This window comes from Coptis chinensis, chromosome 3, assembly GCF_015680905.1.
Source record: "Coptis chinensis isolate HL-2020 chromosome 3, ASM1568090v1, whole genome shotgun sequence".
Classification (NCBI taxonomy): Eukaryota; Viridiplantae; Streptophyta; class Magnoliopsida; order Ranunculales; family Ranunculaceae; genus Coptis; species Coptis chinensis.
In genome coordinates, this window is record NC_141458.1 from 83,748,324 (window position 1) to 83,770,328 (window position 22,005).

The window sequence follows — 22,005 nt, forward strand, 5'->3', positions numbered from 1 at the left end:
TTTTTTTATTCCTTTTATGCCGCAGTGGTGCTCGGTGCTCAGTTCAAGTTGGAATAGACAAGTCTTTGTGTGTTCCAACTCCGTCTTGTATATTCCAACTTGAGGGGGAGATTATGGAGATATGAGGATCCAGAGTAGTATATAAGGCAAGGAGAATATGGAGACGTATGTAGAAGAGTACTCATGTCTCCATATTCCATCATGTCTTGGGGAATTCACTTCTTGCATCTCAACAGTGTGACATCCCCACTATTCAACACTCATGTTTTCAGGTAGCAGTCAAACCTAAACTGCACTCATGTTTCATATTCTGGAGTACCTAGAACAGTATTTTGCAAGACTTTAACAATGATATTGATAGTAGCAACCAAGAAGCTCACATCAAATCACTATTATTGTTTACAATTTATGTTATGCAAGACTTCAACAGTGATATTGGTAGTAGCTGCCAAGAAGCTCACATCAAATCAGTGCTATTGTTTGTCATTGTCTAAACTGACAGTTTCACTTCCAGAATGTCTCAACAGTTGTTCAAGTTCTTCAATGAAAGACAATTCTATGCGAAAGGGGGAGTTATATTCTTATCTTTTCTTTCTGCCATTTAAGCTACAATTTGCAAGTTTGCGGCATTACAGCTTGAGGGGGAGTGTTAGAATATGTCAGTATTAGAATATGTCAAATATGGAAAGTCCCACGTTTTTATAAGTGTGGACATCCATATCTAGTAGTTTCTATTATCAGGTTTTAGTTTAGTATAAATATGTAACTCTGGGTAGAGAACACTCAATATACAATGACTCTAACCCTATTATTCTAGCCTACTTTCTTCTAAATTCTTCTTTTTATTGGTTTTTCTCTCATTAGAACAATGTTACAACTCTCTTAGCATCACCACTAATATTGAATTCTACATTTAGAATGGGCTTACTTTAGTTTGGAGACAAGAGAACATACTCCAAGTGTAATTAACTTAAAAAGGAGGCAGTGAAAATCTCTGCAGCATGCATCTGCTTTGTGAGTGTGATAGTGCAAGGACTAGGACTGAGTGGCTAAAAGATAGTGATTTTAGAAACTTCTAGAGTGATTTTCATATGATTTTCACCTTACCAGGGTATAAAAAAGAAACTTCTGGAGTGATTTTAGAAACTTCAGGAGTGATCTTAGAAACTTAAAAGGAGGCAGTGAATATGGGGGAGGGGCATAACTCCTTGATCAAGCACTTATGGGTGGTAGCTACTCTATCCAGCTTCGTTTCCAAATGAAAGTATAGAAACAATGGCTGCGTTTGTTTACACCTTTACTTAAGGAAAGGAAGGGAAAACTCAATAGTGGTGCACCGTGCACTCTAGAATAGAAAGGGAAATAATAGAATGGAAAATTTTCTTGTTGTCGTGTATTTGGAAAAGGAATGGAAAATCAGTTTAAAGGCTCGATTTGAATTTTGTGGGAAAATTTTGTTTGCCGGCAAATAGAGAATAATGTTTGTCAATGTCTTTAAAAGTACCCAAACACTAGCAAATGGTGCATCTAATGGGAAAATAAAATTTGCCACTAAACAAACACAACAATTTTTGAATTTTGTGTTAGTTAGGGTATTTCGTTTATATAAAGGCTGATAGTCTGTATTTGGGTTTCAGTTTTTCATTGAGTTAATAATATTGGGAACACAATTTTATATGGACGTTTTTACCACTTTCATGGATTTTTAGTGCATTGGACAAAACTACCCCTAAGTATAATTTGATATGAAAATATGAAATGTACTCGCTATGGGAACAACCTATTTTGTGTTGGGTGGACCCAAAAAAAAATTATTTTACAAATTTGTCATTGACAAAAAAAATCGTAATTTATGTTGGGCACCCCCCACCTACATCAAAGGTAACTTGTTGCAACTTCCTATTGCCCTTACCCTAAAAGACCCCACTTCCAAAAAAAAAAAAAAAACTAATTCCAAAAAACAATTCTCAGTCCAAGAATTTCCAAAAACAAACATATCTAGACAACCATAAATACTACTATGTAGTTCGCTCAATCGACCTAGTGAAGTCGTCCAGGGAAAGCTAGAGAGACACTGCTAAATTGTTGGGACACCATTAAGTATTGAATCCAATTCCCAAACGACTCGGCTAGGTCCCAAAAGCTAATCCCAAATGACACTGCTAAATTGTTGGGACATCCAATTCCCAAACAACCCGGTTGGGTCCAGAAGCTAAGCCCGAACGATATGACGGTTTGCCACTTGAGAGTTTTGGCTGGGTCAGCCACATCGCACGAATCAGTTACTACCGACTTCACCACATCGCTGGGGTTACTAAGGAGCCAAGCTCCGCTTAGAAAACCAGCACTCTTGGAGCTCTTTAAGCATACACCTCACTGATTTTCGTTGCGACATCAATAAATGGTGATAAAATCCAAATGGTTCGTCTCCACAGCATACCGAAGAAGTGTTTTGCCTTTCACATTATTATCAGCCTTTAGATTATTGATTTTGCCCTGTCTGCATTATAACCTCTTTGTAATATTTAGGAACGCGAGAGAGCCTTAAGCTCCTTCAAAACCGGTGCTACTCCATTAATAATGGTTGTAACAGATGTTGCTGCTCGAGGGTTGGATATTCCTAATGTGGCTCATGTCATTAATTTTGATCTGCCGAAAGACATTGATGATTACGTTCATCGAATTGGGAGAACTGGTCGAGCTGGCAAGTCTGGGTTAGCCACAGCCTTCTTCAATGAAGGGGACCTGTCCATGGCAAAGGCACTTACTGAATTAATGCAGAAAGCAAAACAGGAGGTTCCTGCTTGGTTCAATGAATATGCACAAAGACCCTGCTATGGATGTGGAGGTAGGAGTCGCAGAGGTGGGGGAAGGTTTGGAGCTTTTGACTATCGCCAAGACCCCTCTTCAGGCTACTCAAGTCCTTAAGCTGCTATTCATCCTTATGCCACTGTTGCGGCTGTTAGAAATTGATCATTCGTAGAAATATGATTTGGGCTGAAAGAGACGAACCGACGTAGAGAAACTGGTTGGGTGGTGTAACTGGTTGTAACGGGTTATTTACAGTTTATTTTTGTTCAGGGATTTGGTGATGGGGTCTGCCCAAAATTCAATGTTTTGCCCAACACAAAATAGGGTCTGTCAATAACAGGACCCATATGAAAAGAGTGGATGAACTGAAAATCCGTGGAAGTGGTAAAAACGTCCATAGAAAATTTAGTTTCCATAATATTAAGAGTTTCTTCTCTTATTTCCATTGTTTTAGTATTTCTTGTGTGTGAATCAACAAACTTTGAAGCTATTAATCCATGACATTTCATAAGAAATCACTAAGGTTTATTAATCTGCAAGTTATAAGTTCTTCCCTAAGTCACTGCCATTTATTGATTGTATGTGGGAAATCATACTCGTCTACCCTTGTTTAGCCAATTCACATGTGCTTGGTTATTTCAATTAGCGGTGGGCCTGTATGGAAAGTTTGTTGAAATCTAAACTACTTTAAAAATCACCACCCTCATCTACAGTCCCACAATAGTGACAAATTAATTTTTTTTTATGTACTAGGGTATGCCCGTGCCGTACGACACTGATAGAGAGTCGCTTGCGGCACTAACTCTGTAGAAGCAGCCTAAACTTGAAACCTCCCTTTTGATTGTATTATACTGGCTATTGTTCTATTCATGGTCAAGAATAATTATTAGGTTAAGAAACTTGACATGACACTAACTTGAACCACTTTAGGGGTAATTTGGACAGAACCTCCCCATTATTTGATGACTTTCCAATGTTTTGGATCCTGTTAAAAGGCTAACTGTCATTCAATAAATCCGACAGTGATTTGCACAGAACCTCTAGACTCATTCATCTAAATGGATTTAAATATGGAAAAACAACAATTAAAGCAAATGATCGAATAAGAACAATATGAGAAACAAATACATAATCAGACTTCCACCAGTGGTTTGAAAGAGGACATCAAAACAGTACCAAAATAGCACCCACAAAAGTATGCTAAGTACAAAAAAAAGTAGCAAAAGTACAAATAACATTGTTGACAATCATAACTCTTCCATAAACCACATCCTCATTCACCAATGTCAAGGTCATTATCGTAAATCCTGAGCCTTGAGGATACTTCATCGAAGAAGTATGTAATTGTCTGTTTCAAATTCATTAAATAGAGTAAGTAGGAAAGACTATATACTGAAGGGAAGAAGAAATTGACAATTTAGAAAATGAAGGACACACAGAAACTATCAACAATTTGACATGTTTGGTATACCTGTATCTCTGGAAGCATTCTAGTGTTATATGCAAAAACAAGATTGGCAGCTAACGTAATGTACTTGATCTAGCATCAGTACATTATAACCCCAAGGCAAGGTAACATGTTACATGAACAGATCATTGAAGAATGTGTCAAGTGAGAAATCAAGAAATAGACTGCATGTAAAGTTGCAAACTGAACTGCCATGATGTAACTATAAAGCTTGGAACAATGGCCTTTTTCAAAAATAAATAAGAAAGATTCTAGAAACTATTCTTTATATATTAGTCATTCCACTCCATGTAATGCATGAATAAACAACCTGGTCCTACCAAACATAATGTAATGACAACAAATTTTCATTATTATCTCCTTAGTCCTTCTTCATACCAAAACAAAGAAAAGTACAAAACAAAGTAAGCAATATAACAGTAAGTTTGGGATAAGGTTCAACATTTTTAATAGGAACTACTTGCTAGGATAAGAAATTATGAATACTCCCTTCCAGGTTATACTTTGTATATGACTATGGGTACCGTCATGGGGCTATTTCACATCAAGAGTTAAAAGATAGATACCACAATCTGTTCTACTGCACCTCAAAGATAGTATGGAAATTGATAGCCCTGAGGATCGGTCCTACATCAGCCTAGTTTTTACATCCTTGTTGGTAAAAAACAGATGGATAAGGCAAGTATCTTATCTTTTCTTGGCCACTCGTATGTAGATCAAAAACCGTTTGAACTAACTTCCTGCACATCTAGAGATTTCCATGACCAATTGCTACGTTCTACTACACCTCCCCCACCATCACCGCACCTCATGGTATATCTACTATCACCAGAGTATTATATAAAAACTTCAATAAGCTCCTTACTTTGTTTCCATATACATGAAAACATGAACTAAGAAATAATAGTATGAGAAGTAAGAGATGAAAAGTTTCAAAGTATAACAGAACCTGAATTTCACATATACAATATCATAGGATAGCATATCAAATAGGAACCGAAGAGAGATTTAATTAAGCGGACAATAATTTGGGAAAGACATCACATACCATCTTTAAACGATAGCACACATGCTATGACGATATATATTAAACTCAAGACTATTGAAACTCCAAGCCAGATTCTCAAAGCTGACAAATGGGGAATCCCAAATGCAAATAGGGCGCAAACAAATCCAGCCATCGCAATGAAATACAGGAGCTTTAAGGCATGATCATCTGAGTACAGTACATACACAGCCTGCATTTCACAAGAATATATAGTCTCATTCCATTTTCTAACAAGCAAATTCATTCAACAGCTAACATCTACAAATCATACCTTCAAAGCCTGTCCAGCCAATCCTGTAAAAGCACCAAAACCAAATCAAATCTCAAATCAATCAAAATTAAGCTCAAATCAATGGAATACTCTCTGCAACCAATTAGAGAAAAAGTCACTAACCAAGGTGCGTAATGGAGTCTCCAGCGCAAAAACGGACAAAATGGAAATACACTCCAAGTCGCAGAACTACATAAATAGAATGAAGGACATTAACCAAGTTAGAGCCAATACACATGTATAAATTTGATGATCATAAAGTCAATGAGAAAGTAGTCAAAGTAAATGGGAAAAGAACTCACGAATTATAGTAAGACTTCTGGGTATACAAACTTTGGGGTGTGACTTTCTAAATTTGGAGGGAGGAGAATATTGATTCTGTCTGAAGAAGTGCACCTTGATAGTGCGACATATAATTGACCGTGGCTAAAAACTTCAGTACGAATATCAATCCCCACATACTTCGCTGATTGTCCTTGTGACTTATTTATAGTCATTGAATAAGCAACACGCACATGTACAGGAAACTGGCTTCTTGTCATATGAAAAGGAAAATCAGAAGACGACGGTGACAAAGAAATTCTTGGAATAAATGCATGATTATCCACTTTTTCACCAGTCAAAATTCTTGTGAAAAGAACGTGAGGTCGACAATAGACCACCATCAATCGGGTTCCATTGCATAATCCATCTTTGGGAGCAATATTTCGCAACAACATTATAGGACAACCGACTTTTAGGTTGAGACGAAATGGTAGTAGACCAGTTGGATCAAGTGAGTTTAGGTACTCATTTGGGTATTGATTAATATTGGCTAGATTCGTTGCATCCTCGTTGGTCATCTTGTCTGTAGCTAGAAAGAGAGTAGTTTCCCCTGGGAACATATTTAAAGCTGCTGTATTAATATCATTGACATCATCATTGCATGCAGATAGCATTGTGCGCTCAGTTAAATATTCCGGTGTAACAGTGGTAGGTTGATTCAGCTGAGGATATGTAGTAGAAATGAGATCTTGAAGATTTGCACATCGATGAATTGTTGATGGTAGTTCAACTGTCTCACTTGGGTCACTTCCTATCTAATTAACCAGAAAATAGTAATGAATATTAGTGTGAATAAAAATAGTACAAAGAATGATGCAAATGAATATCAGTAGCAAGCAAAATAGTACAAAGAAAAATGCACAGTTTGGTACCTCCATTAAGAAATTTGCAAACACAATATTTGCAGAGTTTCCATTTTCCAATCGCATGTTTTGGGTAAGAGTTAGAACATGAATGTGACTCCAGAGGAAGGAAGACCGCAAGGAAGCACGAACAATCTGTTCTTAAACCCTTTTGGGTATAACTGGAAGGCATTGGCGGAAGTCACCACCAAGTACAACTGTTATTCCACCAAAAGGTTTATTATTGTCGTGAGTATCTTGAAGTGTGCGATCAACTGCCTCCACACAAAACTTATTTTGCATTGGGACTTCATCCCAAATAATAAGTTGAGCTTCCCTGAATAATTCGGCACGCATTGAATTCTTACTAAACCCACAAACAGAGGTATCAAGAATATCTAGTGGGATGCAAAAGGTCGAGTGAGTAGTACGACCGCCAGCCAATAGTAATGAAGCTATTCCAGATGAAGCGACCATAATAACAATATGCCCCTCAGCACGACACGTAGCAGCGATTGTGTTGTAGACAAAAGTTTTACCTGTTCCTACTGCGCCATTCAAAAAGAAGAGTTTCCCTAGATTTTGGGAAACTGAATCTATCACTACTTGATATGAAAAGCGTTGCTCTGCATTTAGGAGAACCCTATTGCCATGTGCTTTTGTATTTTGAGGATCAAACTGAAATTGTCGCTGGTCCCATATGAGTCGGTTTGCAACAACTAAGTTCCATCTTGTAGTTAACAGAGGCAGCGGCATTGAAGGGGAATTAGCCAGTGATTTACCTGATTCTATCAAAATCTCATTTAAGAGAAATAAACCATAATCTTGCACTTCAACAGGGGTAGGTTCTGGAATGTTGAACATTGTGCGAAGCTTGTGTGGAAGGTCATCACATATATTTTCCCAAAAATCATTCCACAATGTTTGGGGTTGCAAAGGATTGCACTCTGCGAGAATAACACAGAATAGTCGGCAAAGATGATATCCAGTATGCATGACTGAAGCTTCTTGTAGACATTGCACCCATTCGCTGTCATCTTCCAGAAGTCCGCGTGCAACACATGCATATTTGAAAGTTGGAAGTGGAGGACCATTACCAATCCTTTTCAGATCATCAAATGATTGAGGTCCTTTTACAACGGTTAGAAGTAAGCGTAGGTAAAATCACTCACCGAAATTAGGACTGGTGAAATACATTCTACCAATAGCAAATTTTCCCTCTCGTATCCTTCTTGTCCAAGTTTGAGACTGTTTGTTCCAGACATAGTATTCGGGGAACTCTTGATAAGTGAGGCTTCTTGCTCTTAAATCTGATGCACAACAATAAAAAAAGGCAATCAAAGTTGACTTTTGGAGCTCTATCCTTGATAGTATATCATGTATTGGTTCTTCAGTTTTATAAACTACGCGGTGCATTCCAGGGAGATGAAGTGCCAAGCGCACAACTGTGGGAATCTCCTCGTGTAGATGGAAACTTAACAATCTCCAAACTATTTCCGGTGGGCCAATGTATCTCGCATCCAAGTATTGTTGGATCTCATCCAACTCATTAAACACTATTGTTGTCTTATCATGCCCTTTAAATATATACTTGTGAATGTATTTAACACAATGAATCCCAGCACAAACTTCGACATTAATATGATAGTTGAACATCTTAGAAAGATAAGGATTATAAGGAACAACATCCCTGTTATCAACTGTATGGCCCCTCACAATATATGATCTACCATTGTCACGATGACGGTAGATAGGATATCCATCTTTATCCTTAGTGGTAGCATCTGCAAAAGCCCTGGGATAGTGATGCTTGCATCTACCATTTACCATGAACGGAGAGTTAGGATTATTTAGTCCACATGGACCATGAACCATACATGTGAGGACGGTCCGAAATAATTCAGGTTCGGTTTCTAGATCAGGAAACTCTACACATACAATGTGATCAACTTGAGCAAGTATACAGATCTTGTCGGAATGTCGGAGATATATAAGTGCATGCATATGGGGCAACCCGCGTTTCTGGAACTCAATGGTGTAGACATGTGCAACGGCAGTACCAAGCACACATTTCTTTTTAATTTCCTTCATCAAGGCCTTTCGCTTTAGTTCAAAGACATGTGCCACGACCTCTGGTCGATGAGTTGCAGTTTGGTGCTCATATAATGCCTCAACAACTTCGTCCCAATGTGGATTTGCAGTCATTATGAGAAATATATCAGGATGCTTATTGTGACGCGTGATGGACATTAAATCCTGAAAAATTTCGAACATGTGCCTAGGACTGCCGACACAAGATGCTGGTAAGACTACTCGTCTTCCAATCTAGTTTGGGTCGAAAGCTTCAGTTGCAACATCAGTGATACCTTGATAAAGTTCAACCCGAAGTTTGTCTTGCTGTAGCCTATAATATCTCATTTTGTTCTGTTCAGTCGCTGCCCATCCATCCACCAAAAACTCTTGAAACAGTTTGTGCCCGCGTAAGATTGCAGAATATTCTCCAGGGTGTTCAAACATCCGATAAGAGTAGAAATCCATCTATGTCAATCGGTCATTAGTGTTTGAACGCCTCATATCAGGTGACCACCCAAACTCTCCATAAGGAAACATTAACACATAATGCAAAGGCAAGTAAGCTGGGTGACATTCACTGATCTACATGAATTCTTGCCCTCCTTTAAGATATATCACAATATCCCGCATATTATCCCGCTCGCTGCCATCCCCAGGTAAAATGAAAGCAATCTCATCTGCGGTTGGCAAGTTGTAACGACGTCTGTCTCTAGTAGTACTGTAATGCAAATAACAGGTACATTGAAGTTCTCACCATGTTGAAGAGAGGCAGATCTAAGAACATCGTATGCATGGCAAAAAGTAGCAGAGAAGCAATTATACTGGAGCATAGTTGCATGAATTATCTTCAGAACATTTGTGTTCAAACGGGGATTACGAAGTTGACGTATATCCAATGCAACACTGGGGTCATATATGTAAAGCTGAGAGTAAGTTGGATGCCGCCCAATGTCAAGAATTAGAGCTCCAGTTCTATGATGCAACTGACCATGTATAGTAAAAGGCCTTGGACCTCGTCCAGTAAACACACACTCATTTCCTCCAAGGCTCGTAAATGCGAAAGCTTGGTTATATTGTCTTATGTACTTCCGAAATGACTTTGACTTACGATCATTTCCATCATATAAAGCTTTAAGGGCTAGAGGCAATGGCCGTAGTGGAGGCAATTTTACTTTCCCTTGCGAACAACAAGTCCCAAATCGAGGACGTGATAATGATGAATCTTTTAGTCGTTCATCCATCCAATGGAGTGCACTACAAAATGGACACTGAACATCCATTCTCCCCAAGGAGTGTCTTCCTTGTTCAATCAGATGGTTAGAAACAATATTGTCAACTTCGTCTTCATCATCACTTATGTTAGCATTATTAGCAGAAGTTGGACGGTCAAAACCATTATTGTGAACCTCCTCACAATATTGAACAGGATCCCCAAATGGTTGTTGTCTACAAGAGAAATAATTGTATATATTTAGACAAAGGTGCCATTTTTTTGGTATTCCAATTTCAATAAGTGTGAAGAAGTATACTACGAATTTCGGTTAGTTGATGATGATGCAGAAGCTACATTTGTCGAATGTGATATTGGATGGACAAAGGATGAGGTAGAAGACCTGCAGTTACGCATACTGCAAAGAAACTTGTGATGTTAGGTAGGATCTTATGGTAACCAAACCACAAAGAACCAAGAGAAAAATGTAATAAACCACGTACTAACCTTGCATTTTGGTGAGACGGTGTTGGTACAAAGTTCTCATTGGTTGAATGTGGAATTGCATGAGGTAAGGATGAGGAAGAAGAAAAGATACATGTACTGCAATGAAACTTGCACATGTGAGTTATATATAGATTTTGATTAAAGAAAACCGCTAAGTGAACTACTCACGTGTGTTTTGATCCGATGAATCAGCATGGGTACTTGATGTGACACGTTCTTCGGGGAGCGTAAATAGCCTTACAGGATTAAGGAATGATAGAGATTTCCAAAGAGACTTTGAAGAAGAAAGACGTCGGTATGGTGTTGCATGAGGTGTAACTGGACTATTATGTGTTTGATACTTGTCAGCTTGAAGTGGAGTTTGTGGAAGTGAATGAGAGGCATTCAATGTTGAACCTTATGCACCTTGGATGGTGAAGTTTGTGCTGCCAATTAGTTTAGTGCTCCTTTCTCTTTCCCTTCAAGCACGATGTCCTAGTATTTTATTTGTTATCTGCACCTAATTATAAGTATAATCAACCGAATAGATTGGGAGAAAGAGGAATGCATGGATAATAGCAAAGATGGCAGTTAGTATTAAAATTAGAAAACGTAAAATGTAAAGATATGAAGAAAGTAGTGAAGGGTAATAAGTGATCGAAGACTCAAAAGCAAATTATAAATGAATAGATGGATGACCACATGCAACACAGTTGGTGGGTAAATATTATACATATAAGCAAGCATTAAATGGTAGTGAATTTATTATAATTATAGTGTACAGAAACACCTTTTGGACAATGCATGAGCAATCATAGTATTATTTTAATTACAGCTCATCTTACATGAGAATCGGATGGCGGGAGAAGTGTTTGAAGTGGAGTCTGTGGAAGTGAATGAGAACCATTCAATGTTGAACCCATCAGTTGGTGGTCAATGACATGACGTGTGACTACTTGTGCACCTTGGATGATGAAGTTTGAGTTGCCCATTAGTTTAGTGCTCCTTTCTCTTTCCCTTCGAGCATGCTGTCCTAGCATTCTATTTGTTATCTACACCTAATTATAAGCATAATCAACCGAATAGCAAATATGGCAGTTAGTATTAGTGGAATGGAAATATATGAATAAAGTAGTCAAGGATAATAAGTGATCAAAGACCCAAAAACAAAAGCAAATTATAAATGAATAGATGGATGACCACATGCAACACAGTTAGTAGGTAAATAGTATACATATAAACATGCATTAAATGGCAGTGAATTTACTACAATTATAGTGTACAAAAACACCTTTTGGACAATGCATGAGCAATTATAGCATTACATTTTAATTAAAGCTCATCTTACATGAGAACTGGATGGCAGGAGATGAGATAGAGGAACACTATCTGATAGGTGCTGCACATTTATAAAGCAAAAGAAGAAATAAGACAATGCAATATACATAAGCAACAATGTAGAAAAATAAATAAGGCAATGCAACTTAGCATAAGACAATGCAAGCAAGAAATACCTGGAAGTCAAGAGGCGGTTGGAGATTAAGCCTATCTTGGGGGGCAACAAAGACATGTTTGTTTTGGTTTGAAGGTTCCTTAAAGGAGTCCATAGGGCGTTTTCCTTTGTCAAGAATTGGTCGCGTAGGAAGCTATACATATTTGAAAGAGAGTTCAAAAATGTGATGTGAAACCAATAAGAGTGTTAAGATAATTTGGGTAACTCAAAGTATGTTAATATAAGTTATCAATAATGTATATTGTTGATAGTAATACCTGGGAGCGAGTAGGTCGTTGAGGAGTAGGTGGCTGAAGGTAGAGTCCATCTTGAACTGGAACATAATTATTGTTTTTCTTGTAAGGGTCCTTATAAGGGTCCATTGGACGTTTACCCTTATCTATGGGATCCTGTAGAAACAAATAGAAATAGCTAGATACTCAATAAAACCTGTAGAAACAAACATAAAAGGATAGGAAGGGATAACATACCATTGAAAGTCAAATCTGCAACAAAAAATGGTGCCTAAAAAAAAGACAAAGCAGGAGTGATTATGTACTTGATCAGCTTCATCAAGACCTAAAGGTAGGGCAGGGATCGGGTTGGATATGGCTATAACCGAATCCGAATAGTTTCATAATATCCGAACCCGATTATATCCGAAATTTAATATCCGAATCCGACCAACCCGATCGGATAACACTAAAAATTCAAAAAAAGCCCAAAAAATATATCCGAATCTGAATCCGACATACCCGAATCCAAACCCGACCCGAATAAGTAAACGGATATAAAAATCGACCGAACCCGAACTATTCGGTTGGGTCAGATTCGGGTCAAACCTGACCCGATTCATTGCCCTACCTAAAGGCAACTTAAAAACACACTAAATCAGTAAATTGATTAGAGCATCTCTAGGTGGTGGTAGCATACTCTTCAAATTTGAAGAATGCGACCACAGAATCTGGTAGCAAATTTCGACCAACTCTAAGTGGTCGCAAATTAAAATGGTCGCAAAAATTCATTGGAGATGACCACTCCGACATTATTAAATCGCCCGCTATCAAAGATCAAGCGACATTACCACTGTCGCCCCCAAGTTAAGAAAAAAAAACTCACGCGACATTCCCACTGTCGCACCAAATTGAAAAAGTAAAAAAAAATAACTTGTGCGACATTAGTAGTGGCACGCGCCAGTACTACTAGTGCGTGGTGTTGGTCAAAGTCAAAAAAAACTTGGGGTGACATTAGTACTGGCGCGCAACATTACTATTGTCGCTCCGCATCCGCATCCAAACCTCCAGATTTGCGAACAAGAATGCGAACAAACAGGTTATGTGACCATGAATGAGGCCACCTAGAGATGGAATTCCGAGAAATTCCGAATTTTTTCTTCAAATATGAAGAATTTGACAGGTTATACTACCATCTAGAGATGCTCTTAGCACATGTTCTATCCGGAACAATCATAGATAAACGAAAAGAATTTTCTTGTTCATAACCATCATCTCTTATATTGCAATCGAATAGTGTTCACACCTATGTCTCCACCATGACACACCCCCCAAGGAGTAGAGTGGAATTACTGTGGCCCCTATCCAAACCCACGGTCACATTCCTCCATAGGGTAAGCTTCTTAACTTATATAGAACAGAGCACCTGGACTCCACCGGTTGTAAGTTCAATTAATGTAGGCTAGTTGGCACTTGGGCATAAGCTTGGGCAAATTTTTCAGGAAAAGTCCATCAATATCCCATGTAAGTTACTTGCTTCATCATAACCTGACCCATTAGGAATTACTGTTTCTCTCCTGCTTTCACTACACCATAACAGGCTATTTGCAACGGCAAAAAACCGTTGCTAATAATTTTCGCAACGCTTTTTAAGCGTTACAAATATGGCGTGGGTAAAGTGTTGGAAATTTTTTGCAACGGTTAATAAGCGTTGCAAACAAAAATTTCCAACGGTTATTAACCGTTGCAAATTGAAATTTCCAACACTTATTAACCGTTGCAAGAAAAACTTTCCAACGGTTTTTAAGCGTTGCAAATATTATTTGTAACGCTTGTTTATGCCTGTTTTGTACAAAATTTTAGCAACGTTTTTAAATTTGTAACGGTTATAAACCGTTGCTGATGGATTGCAAATAAAAAAAAAATCTCATATTTTGTAGCAACCAACTAAACCTGCCCCATTTTATTAGGACGCACTTAACCTGCAAAATTAATATTACTTGTTCTATATTGAAACAAACATCTCATTTCCATATTTAAACAAACATCTCAAAATATACACTCCATTCATTCTTCAAAACACCAAAATATTCTAGAATATAACTTTAACATTGAGTTTTTCCTACACTTCATATGATCTTCAAGTGTACAAAATATCCAAAAGAAAATTGGCTACACATAAAAGTTAATCAACCTTTATCAAATGGGCTCAACAAAAGTCTTGGGCCATTTGATTGTATCGCCGATTGAAACATCGCGCCAAGTGTTCCTTCCCAATATACAACTTCGGTAGTATAATCAAAGATGTCGATCAACTTGTGATACTATATGAATCTGGAAGTAAAATCACTAGACACACTTCCAAGTTCAACAGGCTAGATTCCCTTGAAGTTCTTTAATAGACATCGTCCGAATGGCATAACATCTGATTCTTCATCAACAACGGTGAACGACATCTTGCCTAAAACATATAAGAGTATTCATGAATGCAAAAAACAATTCACATAAGCTATATATTTCATAACAATGCTCTATCTATTTAAATCAATATAGTATATGAGTACTATATCGGGGAGATGATATGTGTAGCATGCGACCATGGAACTCCAAACGAGAGTGTATCTGATATATGTGTTCGAGTAACACAGCTCATGTCGGTTATAGAAACCCAGAGTAGTTTAGTAGGACTGGACCTGCGCAAGTAAGCTTGATTAACAACTACTAGATACTACCACTTCAGAGTAGTTATGATTATATTTATACTGAATTTAGTTGTCAATGTAGATATGATCTTAAATACTTGCATTTGCCATTGGCGGATTACGATGATCTATCTTTTGGTCCCGAGAAGTCGGATATGTGGATGCCAATGACATTCCTACATACAAGCAACCTGCCTCGGTAATTACCAGTGTTTGAACCCACCAAGCTGCACCTAAAAATTTAGGACGCATTCTATAGGTCATGTCGTCCTTTCATACTAAAGAAGATGCGGGCAATGCCATTTACACTTAAATATGTATACAGCATTTATATATTGTTACCAAGAAAGAGTAATGTAATATAGCTTTGTACATGACTTTCATGGCATAATAGTTTATATGTTTTCTTTATTAAAAACAAAAAGCAACTTGAAGGATATTTCTCTTGATCCTTGTTGCTCTAGAATTTCAATGTATCTTTTGTTAATCAAGGTTTCTAATTCATGCCCTAGTATATAATCAGGAAGTGTTTGGTAAAGATCCAAGAGCAATTTTGATAACAACAGATAGACAAGCTAGCAAAAAGGCAAGCTCTTCATGTCAAAATGTTTGATCCAAATTCAAACTCCAACTCATGCACATGGACATATTTCTTGAACTTGAAGTGAAGAGCTAGACATATTACATAAGTACCTGCGAAATATTTTCAAACTCAGGTGGGTCACGTGCATAAACCTCCAACTTTTCCTCCATAATCTTATGCGCCCTCGACTCTTCATCAAGTCGTTGCATCACTAGTTTGAAGTTTCCATATGTTGTTTCACGCTTTCTCTTTTCTTCTTCAATAATTCGATTGTAAGGAAAACCGCCTTTGAAACACCAGTTCTAATCCTCGAACTTCGGCCCTTGCCATCACGACCTAAAACCTAACCAAAGAGCAAATAAATGAACAAATTCAGACAAGAATTACCCTAACAATACTGCATATAAGATATTGTGCAGTTTAATTAAGCGTGAATCAGTAACATATTTGTCTTTTGATGTTTCGAATATCGATTATAAGGTCCAGTACCAATTTCTCTTGGGAATAGAAGTGGGAATTTGCCCAAGTTCAATCCAACTTCATTTCATTGGTGTAATAGCTTATAGCTATTATCGCCCGCTCGCACCTTTTAACTTTTTACGTCAGATTGATTGGTGTAGTAGCTTATAGCTATTATATCCGATTAAGCAAAGACTTAAACTGCATAGATAAGATACATATACCATGTGATGGGAAAAAGAATCTATACAAACAACAAGCATCATAGAAATTGAACACATAGACCTAGTGTGCGCAAGTAGGTCCCATATGAAAGAAACCAAACAATGGACTCATTTAAACATTCAAAAGCCGGACCCGTGCATTTACATGTACCACTACTTATTATGCAAGGGAAAACTAAAGGTTTAAAAGGATATACCTTTGCCACAGGGTCATTATCTAAATCTTTATTTCCCAAGAAAGGGTCAAGACTCACAAGCCGCTTGATTTCATCCTATAAACAAAAATTATAATCATATACAATAATCTAAATGCAAATGACTTCATTAAAAGTAAAAGCAGAACCTTCCGAAGTAAAACATGAAAACAGATAAAGAACAATACATAAGGTAAACCTTGACCAGACTAAGCTTCACTGCTGGAAAACAGGAACCATCCTTGCTTGTATGTGTAGCGACAAATATCTGCGTCCTTGTGACCTTACCATCCGGACTTTCCTTAATCTAAAACGAATAAACAAACCCATAAGCATATAACATTACTGCAATAAGTCTAGAAGATATTAGTAAATAATAAACAGTACCAGATCATCTTCAATCCTAGCACATCCATGTCTACCGGATGTGTGGCAACTTCATATTTTCCTAGAAGACTTGCCTTTTTTCTCACTTAATTTGTCTTCATCCATCGAGCAAATTTCTATAAATCTTTCCCAATCTTCTTTCTTTATAATGCTTTGGTATATTTTTATATCGCTTCGGCATTAGTTGAATATGCATCATATACCTTCCGAAGTCTGTATTTCCATCCTTTCCAAGCTATGTTGGTTTTAGTAAAACCCGGCTTAGCGATCGAGTGTAAGATCATACTCATCCTTAAATATGATACCTGAAAAGAGAAAAATTTTCATTAAACTTTATAAGAAAAAAAATCGAATTTAGAAATAAAGTATTGAACTTCTTGAGGCGTTTTCCCAAAGGTGTTTTTTATTTCTTTTCGTTTATTAATAAATCAATATCTATAAGAAATTTATAATTATAACTATATGCCAGCTATAATCACATAATTCTTTATGTCACTAAAATATACTTGCATATGATCCCACGGAATAATATCCAAAAGATTCGAGTCTCATGACACGTAAACCAAGACACCTTTGGGTAAAGACCACATTCCATACACAATTAACTTTAGAACCTGCATCCAACTATATATGGTGCATTTTGAGAAATCCATCATGGATTCATAGCTTATAAAAGCGGAGAAATGGCCGCAAAATTACTTGAAAAACTAAAAGTGCACTTACAGAGTGCTTCATGGGCTGTTAGCCGCTTTTGGGGGTCTCTTACAAGCATCTTCCTCACCAAATCTTTTGCACTTTCAGAGATACTAGGCCATGGATCTGATACAAAGTCAAGCTCCCCTTTTAAAACCTGTTCAAATATCCCCTCGCCTCGTTTTACGCACACGGAAAACGCGTTCCAAGAAAATAAGTTGCGGTGTCTTAATAGGGCTTCCAAATTTTACAAGTTAGAACTTAGCAATCCATACAAATAGGTAAGGCAAGATATGCAAATCCGCGAAACTTACCATCCCAAAATGAAGGGACCCCAATTAATAATATGTATATGATTACCCCAAAGACTCCAAACATCACATACTTGATCAACAACATAATAAGGGCTTCCAACCACATCGTTGAATGTTTCACTGAAGTAATGGATCGTTGATCAAACCTAAACAAGGATAGAAATATGTAGACTTGATAACAAAGCAACATGTCTTTTATTATAATAAGTTAATAGTAAAATGAGAAGAAGAAGGTGAATAGAAGAGAAGAGGTGGCAGTAGATACTAGAACACCCTCCAAAAAAAAAAAAAAAGTTTGTATTTGAAGTTTTACAATGGCGTAACTGCAAAAGGGGAACCAAGATTTCGCTATTATTATAAAGGATTAAAAAAAGACATTCAAAAGATCGAAAACGAGCCTACTAAAACTTTGTGATAATCCTTGATAATAATGAACAAACAATTTGCAGAATTATGAAGAGGACAATAGTTTGGATTGTGACTCTACTGCGAAAACGGTGTTAGCATTTCTATATTTTGTGTATGTGAGTGTGCGTGTCTATATCTGTTGCATGTAGGAGGTGTAAAAATGTGGGTCTAGTAAGTTGTGTGTTGTAACTCTAACCACTATATTAGAGTGTATATAAGATATGTAGTAGTTCCAAGAACAAGCATCATATGAGTCGCAAGTATTTAGATGCCATTAAATCGAAATTATTAGTTCTACCTTGATCCATTGTGAAACGTGATTTGATCCCACGCTTCTTGGACCATGGAGCTCTAGACCCTCGCGATGCTTCGTCTTCTACTGAAATTTGGAACCACGATTCCACAGAAGTATGAAAATACCAACTCGGAAATAAATGGAGAAGACGGGCGAGACAAATTGAAAGTGTTAAGAAATTTAACTTGATCAAATGTAGAGGCACAATGTGCGGAAGATTTATTTGAATGATCTCTTCAGTCAGGGGAATGTGAAATTTCTGAAAAATTCTGTTTTGACATAGTGTACCTTTAATAAAACAAAGTATATTACAACTTGATCTATTAAGTTTAGACATTCACTGACCTGAGTTTCCTAATGATAGTCGTCAGTGTTAGCAAGCTGCGGTTAATATGAGAACCTTCCATGAGCCTAATACCAACCACCTTCGTTTGCAAGGCACGTTCACTTCCTGCAAGGTCCACTAGATTCTGCAAAAACGTGGATAGTTGATGAGACATAATCAACTCCAGAGAAAAAACAAAGAAAGGGTTACTTTAAGTCTTTAACCCCAAAAAAAACAAAGACAACCACGTAAGGAGAAGAAGAAGAGGGAATACCGGTATAAGATTTCACAGAGCACGAGTATTCGCAGAGTCACGTCTGAAAAAGGAGAAAGCAAAGATGTTAAAAAGTGTTAACCTCGGGTTGGCTTACTCAAAACTATATATGTATATGGTGATGTTAGGGTGTCAAGGTTTACTAGACTACTAGAGGCATACACCAAAATATGATTTCAAATGAAGCATGATGCACGTGAGACCTCATCCATAGATTTTATTAATATAACTCACCAGCTTAATTATCTGATGCGACCTTGAGCATTTATGATTTTGTGCAGTTTCCCCCACTTGCCTTTGAGCTGGAAATTGAAAAACAAAATGCGAGTAGATACTTATTAAAGGACATCAGCTAAATAACACACACACACACAAAAGCAGAGTGCAATTGTGTATTTGTCATGCAATGTAGCAAAAAATCCAAAATACATGACCATCGATCATCAATGGAATGAGTATACTACTTTAAGATAATGACAACATTTGATGCAATTAAATGGTCTCACTAATCTAATAAAGTATTCCACTTTCGTCCAAAAACCATAACCATCGATCATCAATGGAATGAGTCTACTACTATATACGATAATGACAACAATTGATCCAATTAAATGGTCTCACTAATCTAATACGACATTCCACTTTCAATTAAAAGACAATAATTGGTCTATTTCGTATTTTTTACTTGGACAAAAAAAATGTCTCAAAGAATGGTTGATAAGTGCAGAGAGTCCTACGGATGTGCCGGGTAAAGTCAAGTAGATGATAGAAGTGAGCAGCTCTTGATAAAATTAACTACAAAAACATGGTCACCTTCACAAATTGCAATTAAGTTCCTCAAATCTTGAAAGTCTTTAGCTACTTCTTAAATTTGTTTTTCTACGATGACCCTTTTCTGCATTCAAAAAATGAACTTCAAACTCAGACGACTTATACAAAAAACACTCGTTAAAACTACGTATTAGTAAAATCATCTTCCAAAATACCTCAGGATCATCCAAAAGCCGAAGAGGGCTAGAATCTCGATTCAACAAGTTTATGACAGTTTCATTGTAGATCTCCAAAGCAGAAAATTTAAGTACGTAATCCCTCTCTGGAGTCTTTGTTGAATCGATCAGAACCAGCAAAGATAAGAAAACCCTAACCTAGCGGTTGTGAGAGAGAATGAGAGGTTTTCTATATACCGAAATTTCGATGTTGTTTTGGTTTTTTGGATTTGTAACGCTTCTCAAACGATTTTCAAGCGTTAGTAATTAATTCCGGAAATTCACCAAAATAAAGTAACGTTTTACAACATTGCTAACGCTTATATAGCGTTGGCAACTTACTAACGGTAAATAACCGTTGCAAAGCAAAAAAGGTGTGTGTTGCAAATATCCTATTATGGTGTAGTGTTTTAAATTTCAACTGTCACATCGCTTCTGGTAGAAATTTGATTTTCCCTCCATAAGAAAGAAAGAGTTTTACCTAGATTAATTGAGTGACATCTAACTCGGCCCCTATATTTTAAAACAATAGAATTAACACATTTAAAATATGACTAAATTGAGTACTAAAAACATATAACTACATACGGGACACTATTCAGGGTGTCATCTGCTCTTATTTTGCTTTTCTCCAACTCAAAGTTTCATTTTTTTTAACCAAAGACAAAAAAAATACATTTCAAACTTTAGGAGAACTAACATAAATGTTGACCATTTAAAGGTTAAGCCATATCCAAACATAATTTATCTAAAAGGTTTCCTTGCTTACCTTCCAGGCCAACTCTAGCTCCTATACGCCCATGAGACTTTTTGGAGAACTGGTGAGTATAATGAGCTGAAGTCCCAAACTACAAAGGGTTGAACAGGTTTGGTAAAACAAAATAAATTAGGAAAACAAAATAATCACGCATTACGTTAAAGAATATTTTCCGTATAATTATTAGTTGGAAGTCCACTCTATAAGGGATACATACATATTTAACATTTCAGCATACATATAGTACAACTTTGATTACTATACTCAAAAGTCAATCCAATCTTCAAGCTAGACAAAAAATCACTGCCATTTGTTCGAGTTTAAAAGAAGGTGGACCCCAAAGAAGAGCATTTGGAAGACAATCCAATATCCTCATGCATTTTTGAAGGACAGAAGTTTCTATAAAAATCCTGGTGATTTTTGAATCTTGTACAAGTCAACATTGTAAGTGGGAGGAGCCTATAAGCCGAAAGGACCACATATATAAAAGTAGTGGGGTTGTGGAGGGTGGAGCACATGTATATAAAAGTAAAAGAAAGGAAAAAAAAAACATTTTATTTTTTGGAGTTTGGTAGACATTGACTTCGATAAAGTTTGGAAGTTTGGTTCCTGTTGTTATTAAAGGTATTCTTTACTTCAGCCATTGAGAGTGAGCTCTGGAAAAAAAAAAGTGGCGCAATCAGGTATTAACCTTTTGAGGAAATTCCTTTGTGCGTCTGATTTCTCTGTGCGAGCAGAGTTGCCTCTGAAAGTGGTAAGTAACTAAGGTGATAGAACTTTTTGAGCCCACTCTTGCTGGCTTCGCCTTCTTCGATTTAGAGATCCCTTCTGCTAAGAAACGCTACTGGTGGTTGGTGCTCCGACCGCAGTTGGTGAGCAGCTCTTAAAAATGGGGAGTGAGTGGCGGGGAAAGAATAGGGCATAGATGTTTTGCTCGAAGAATATGAAGAAAGAAGATCCAGTAGATCCGAGTATTGGATGTAAGGAAGCACTTCTTAGGAGCGGCTGATTATGCTATGTCACAACTTGGTAAAAGATAATGACAACCATTGGATGGAGGCCTCTGCCCCAGACCATTGCTTTTTATTAGATAGAGATCTTTAAATCTCTTAGAGGTTTTTGTTTTGACTATTTTACCCATGTTCT

At 37.1% G+C, this 22,005-nt stretch overlaps 2 protein-coding genes, 1 long non-coding RNA gene and 1 pseudogene across 3 annotated transcripts; 1 reads left to right on the plus strand and 3 right to left on the minus strand.

The window, feature by feature from the left end:
• Positions 1-2,580: 2,580 nt before the first annotated feature.
• Positions 2,581-2,928, plus strand: LOC147511172 (DEAD-box ATP-dependent RNA helicase 37 pseudogene; annotated as a pseudogene).
• A 2,975-nt stretch (positions 2,929-5,903) lies between these two features.
• LOC147511173 (uncharacterized) lies at positions 5,904-6,851 on the minus strand. Its single transcript, XM_086598381.1, has 2 exons — positions 6,795-6,851; positions 5,904-6,677 (listed from the first exon to the last, which is right to left on the minus strand). Exons 1-2 carry the CDS (start codon positions 6,849-6,851, stop codon positions 5,904-5,906), a joined length of 831 nt encoding a protein of 276 aa, XP_086454507.1.
• A 75-nt stretch (positions 6,852-6,926) lies between these two features.
• LOC147511174 (uncharacterized) lies at positions 6,927-8,969 on the minus strand. The gene is made up of 2 exons (XM_086598382.1): positions 7,937-8,969; positions 6,927-7,894 (listed from the first exon to the last, which is right to left on the minus strand). The coding sequence occupies exons 1-2, from the start codon at positions 8,967-8,969 to the stop codon at positions 6,927-6,929; spliced, it is 2,001 nt and encodes a 666-aa protein (XP_086454508.1).
• Positions 8,970-15,865: 6,896 nt separating this feature from the next.
• On the minus strand, positions 15,866-16,733 carry LOC147511175 (uncharacterized). The gene is made up of 3 exons (XR_015217477.1): positions 16,626-16,733; positions 16,424-16,498; positions 15,866-15,886 (listed from the first exon to the last, which is right to left on the minus strand). It is a non-coding gene; the product is annotated as an uncharacterized LOC147511175 (long non-coding RNA).
• Positions 16,734-22,005: the final 5,272 nt, after the last annotated feature.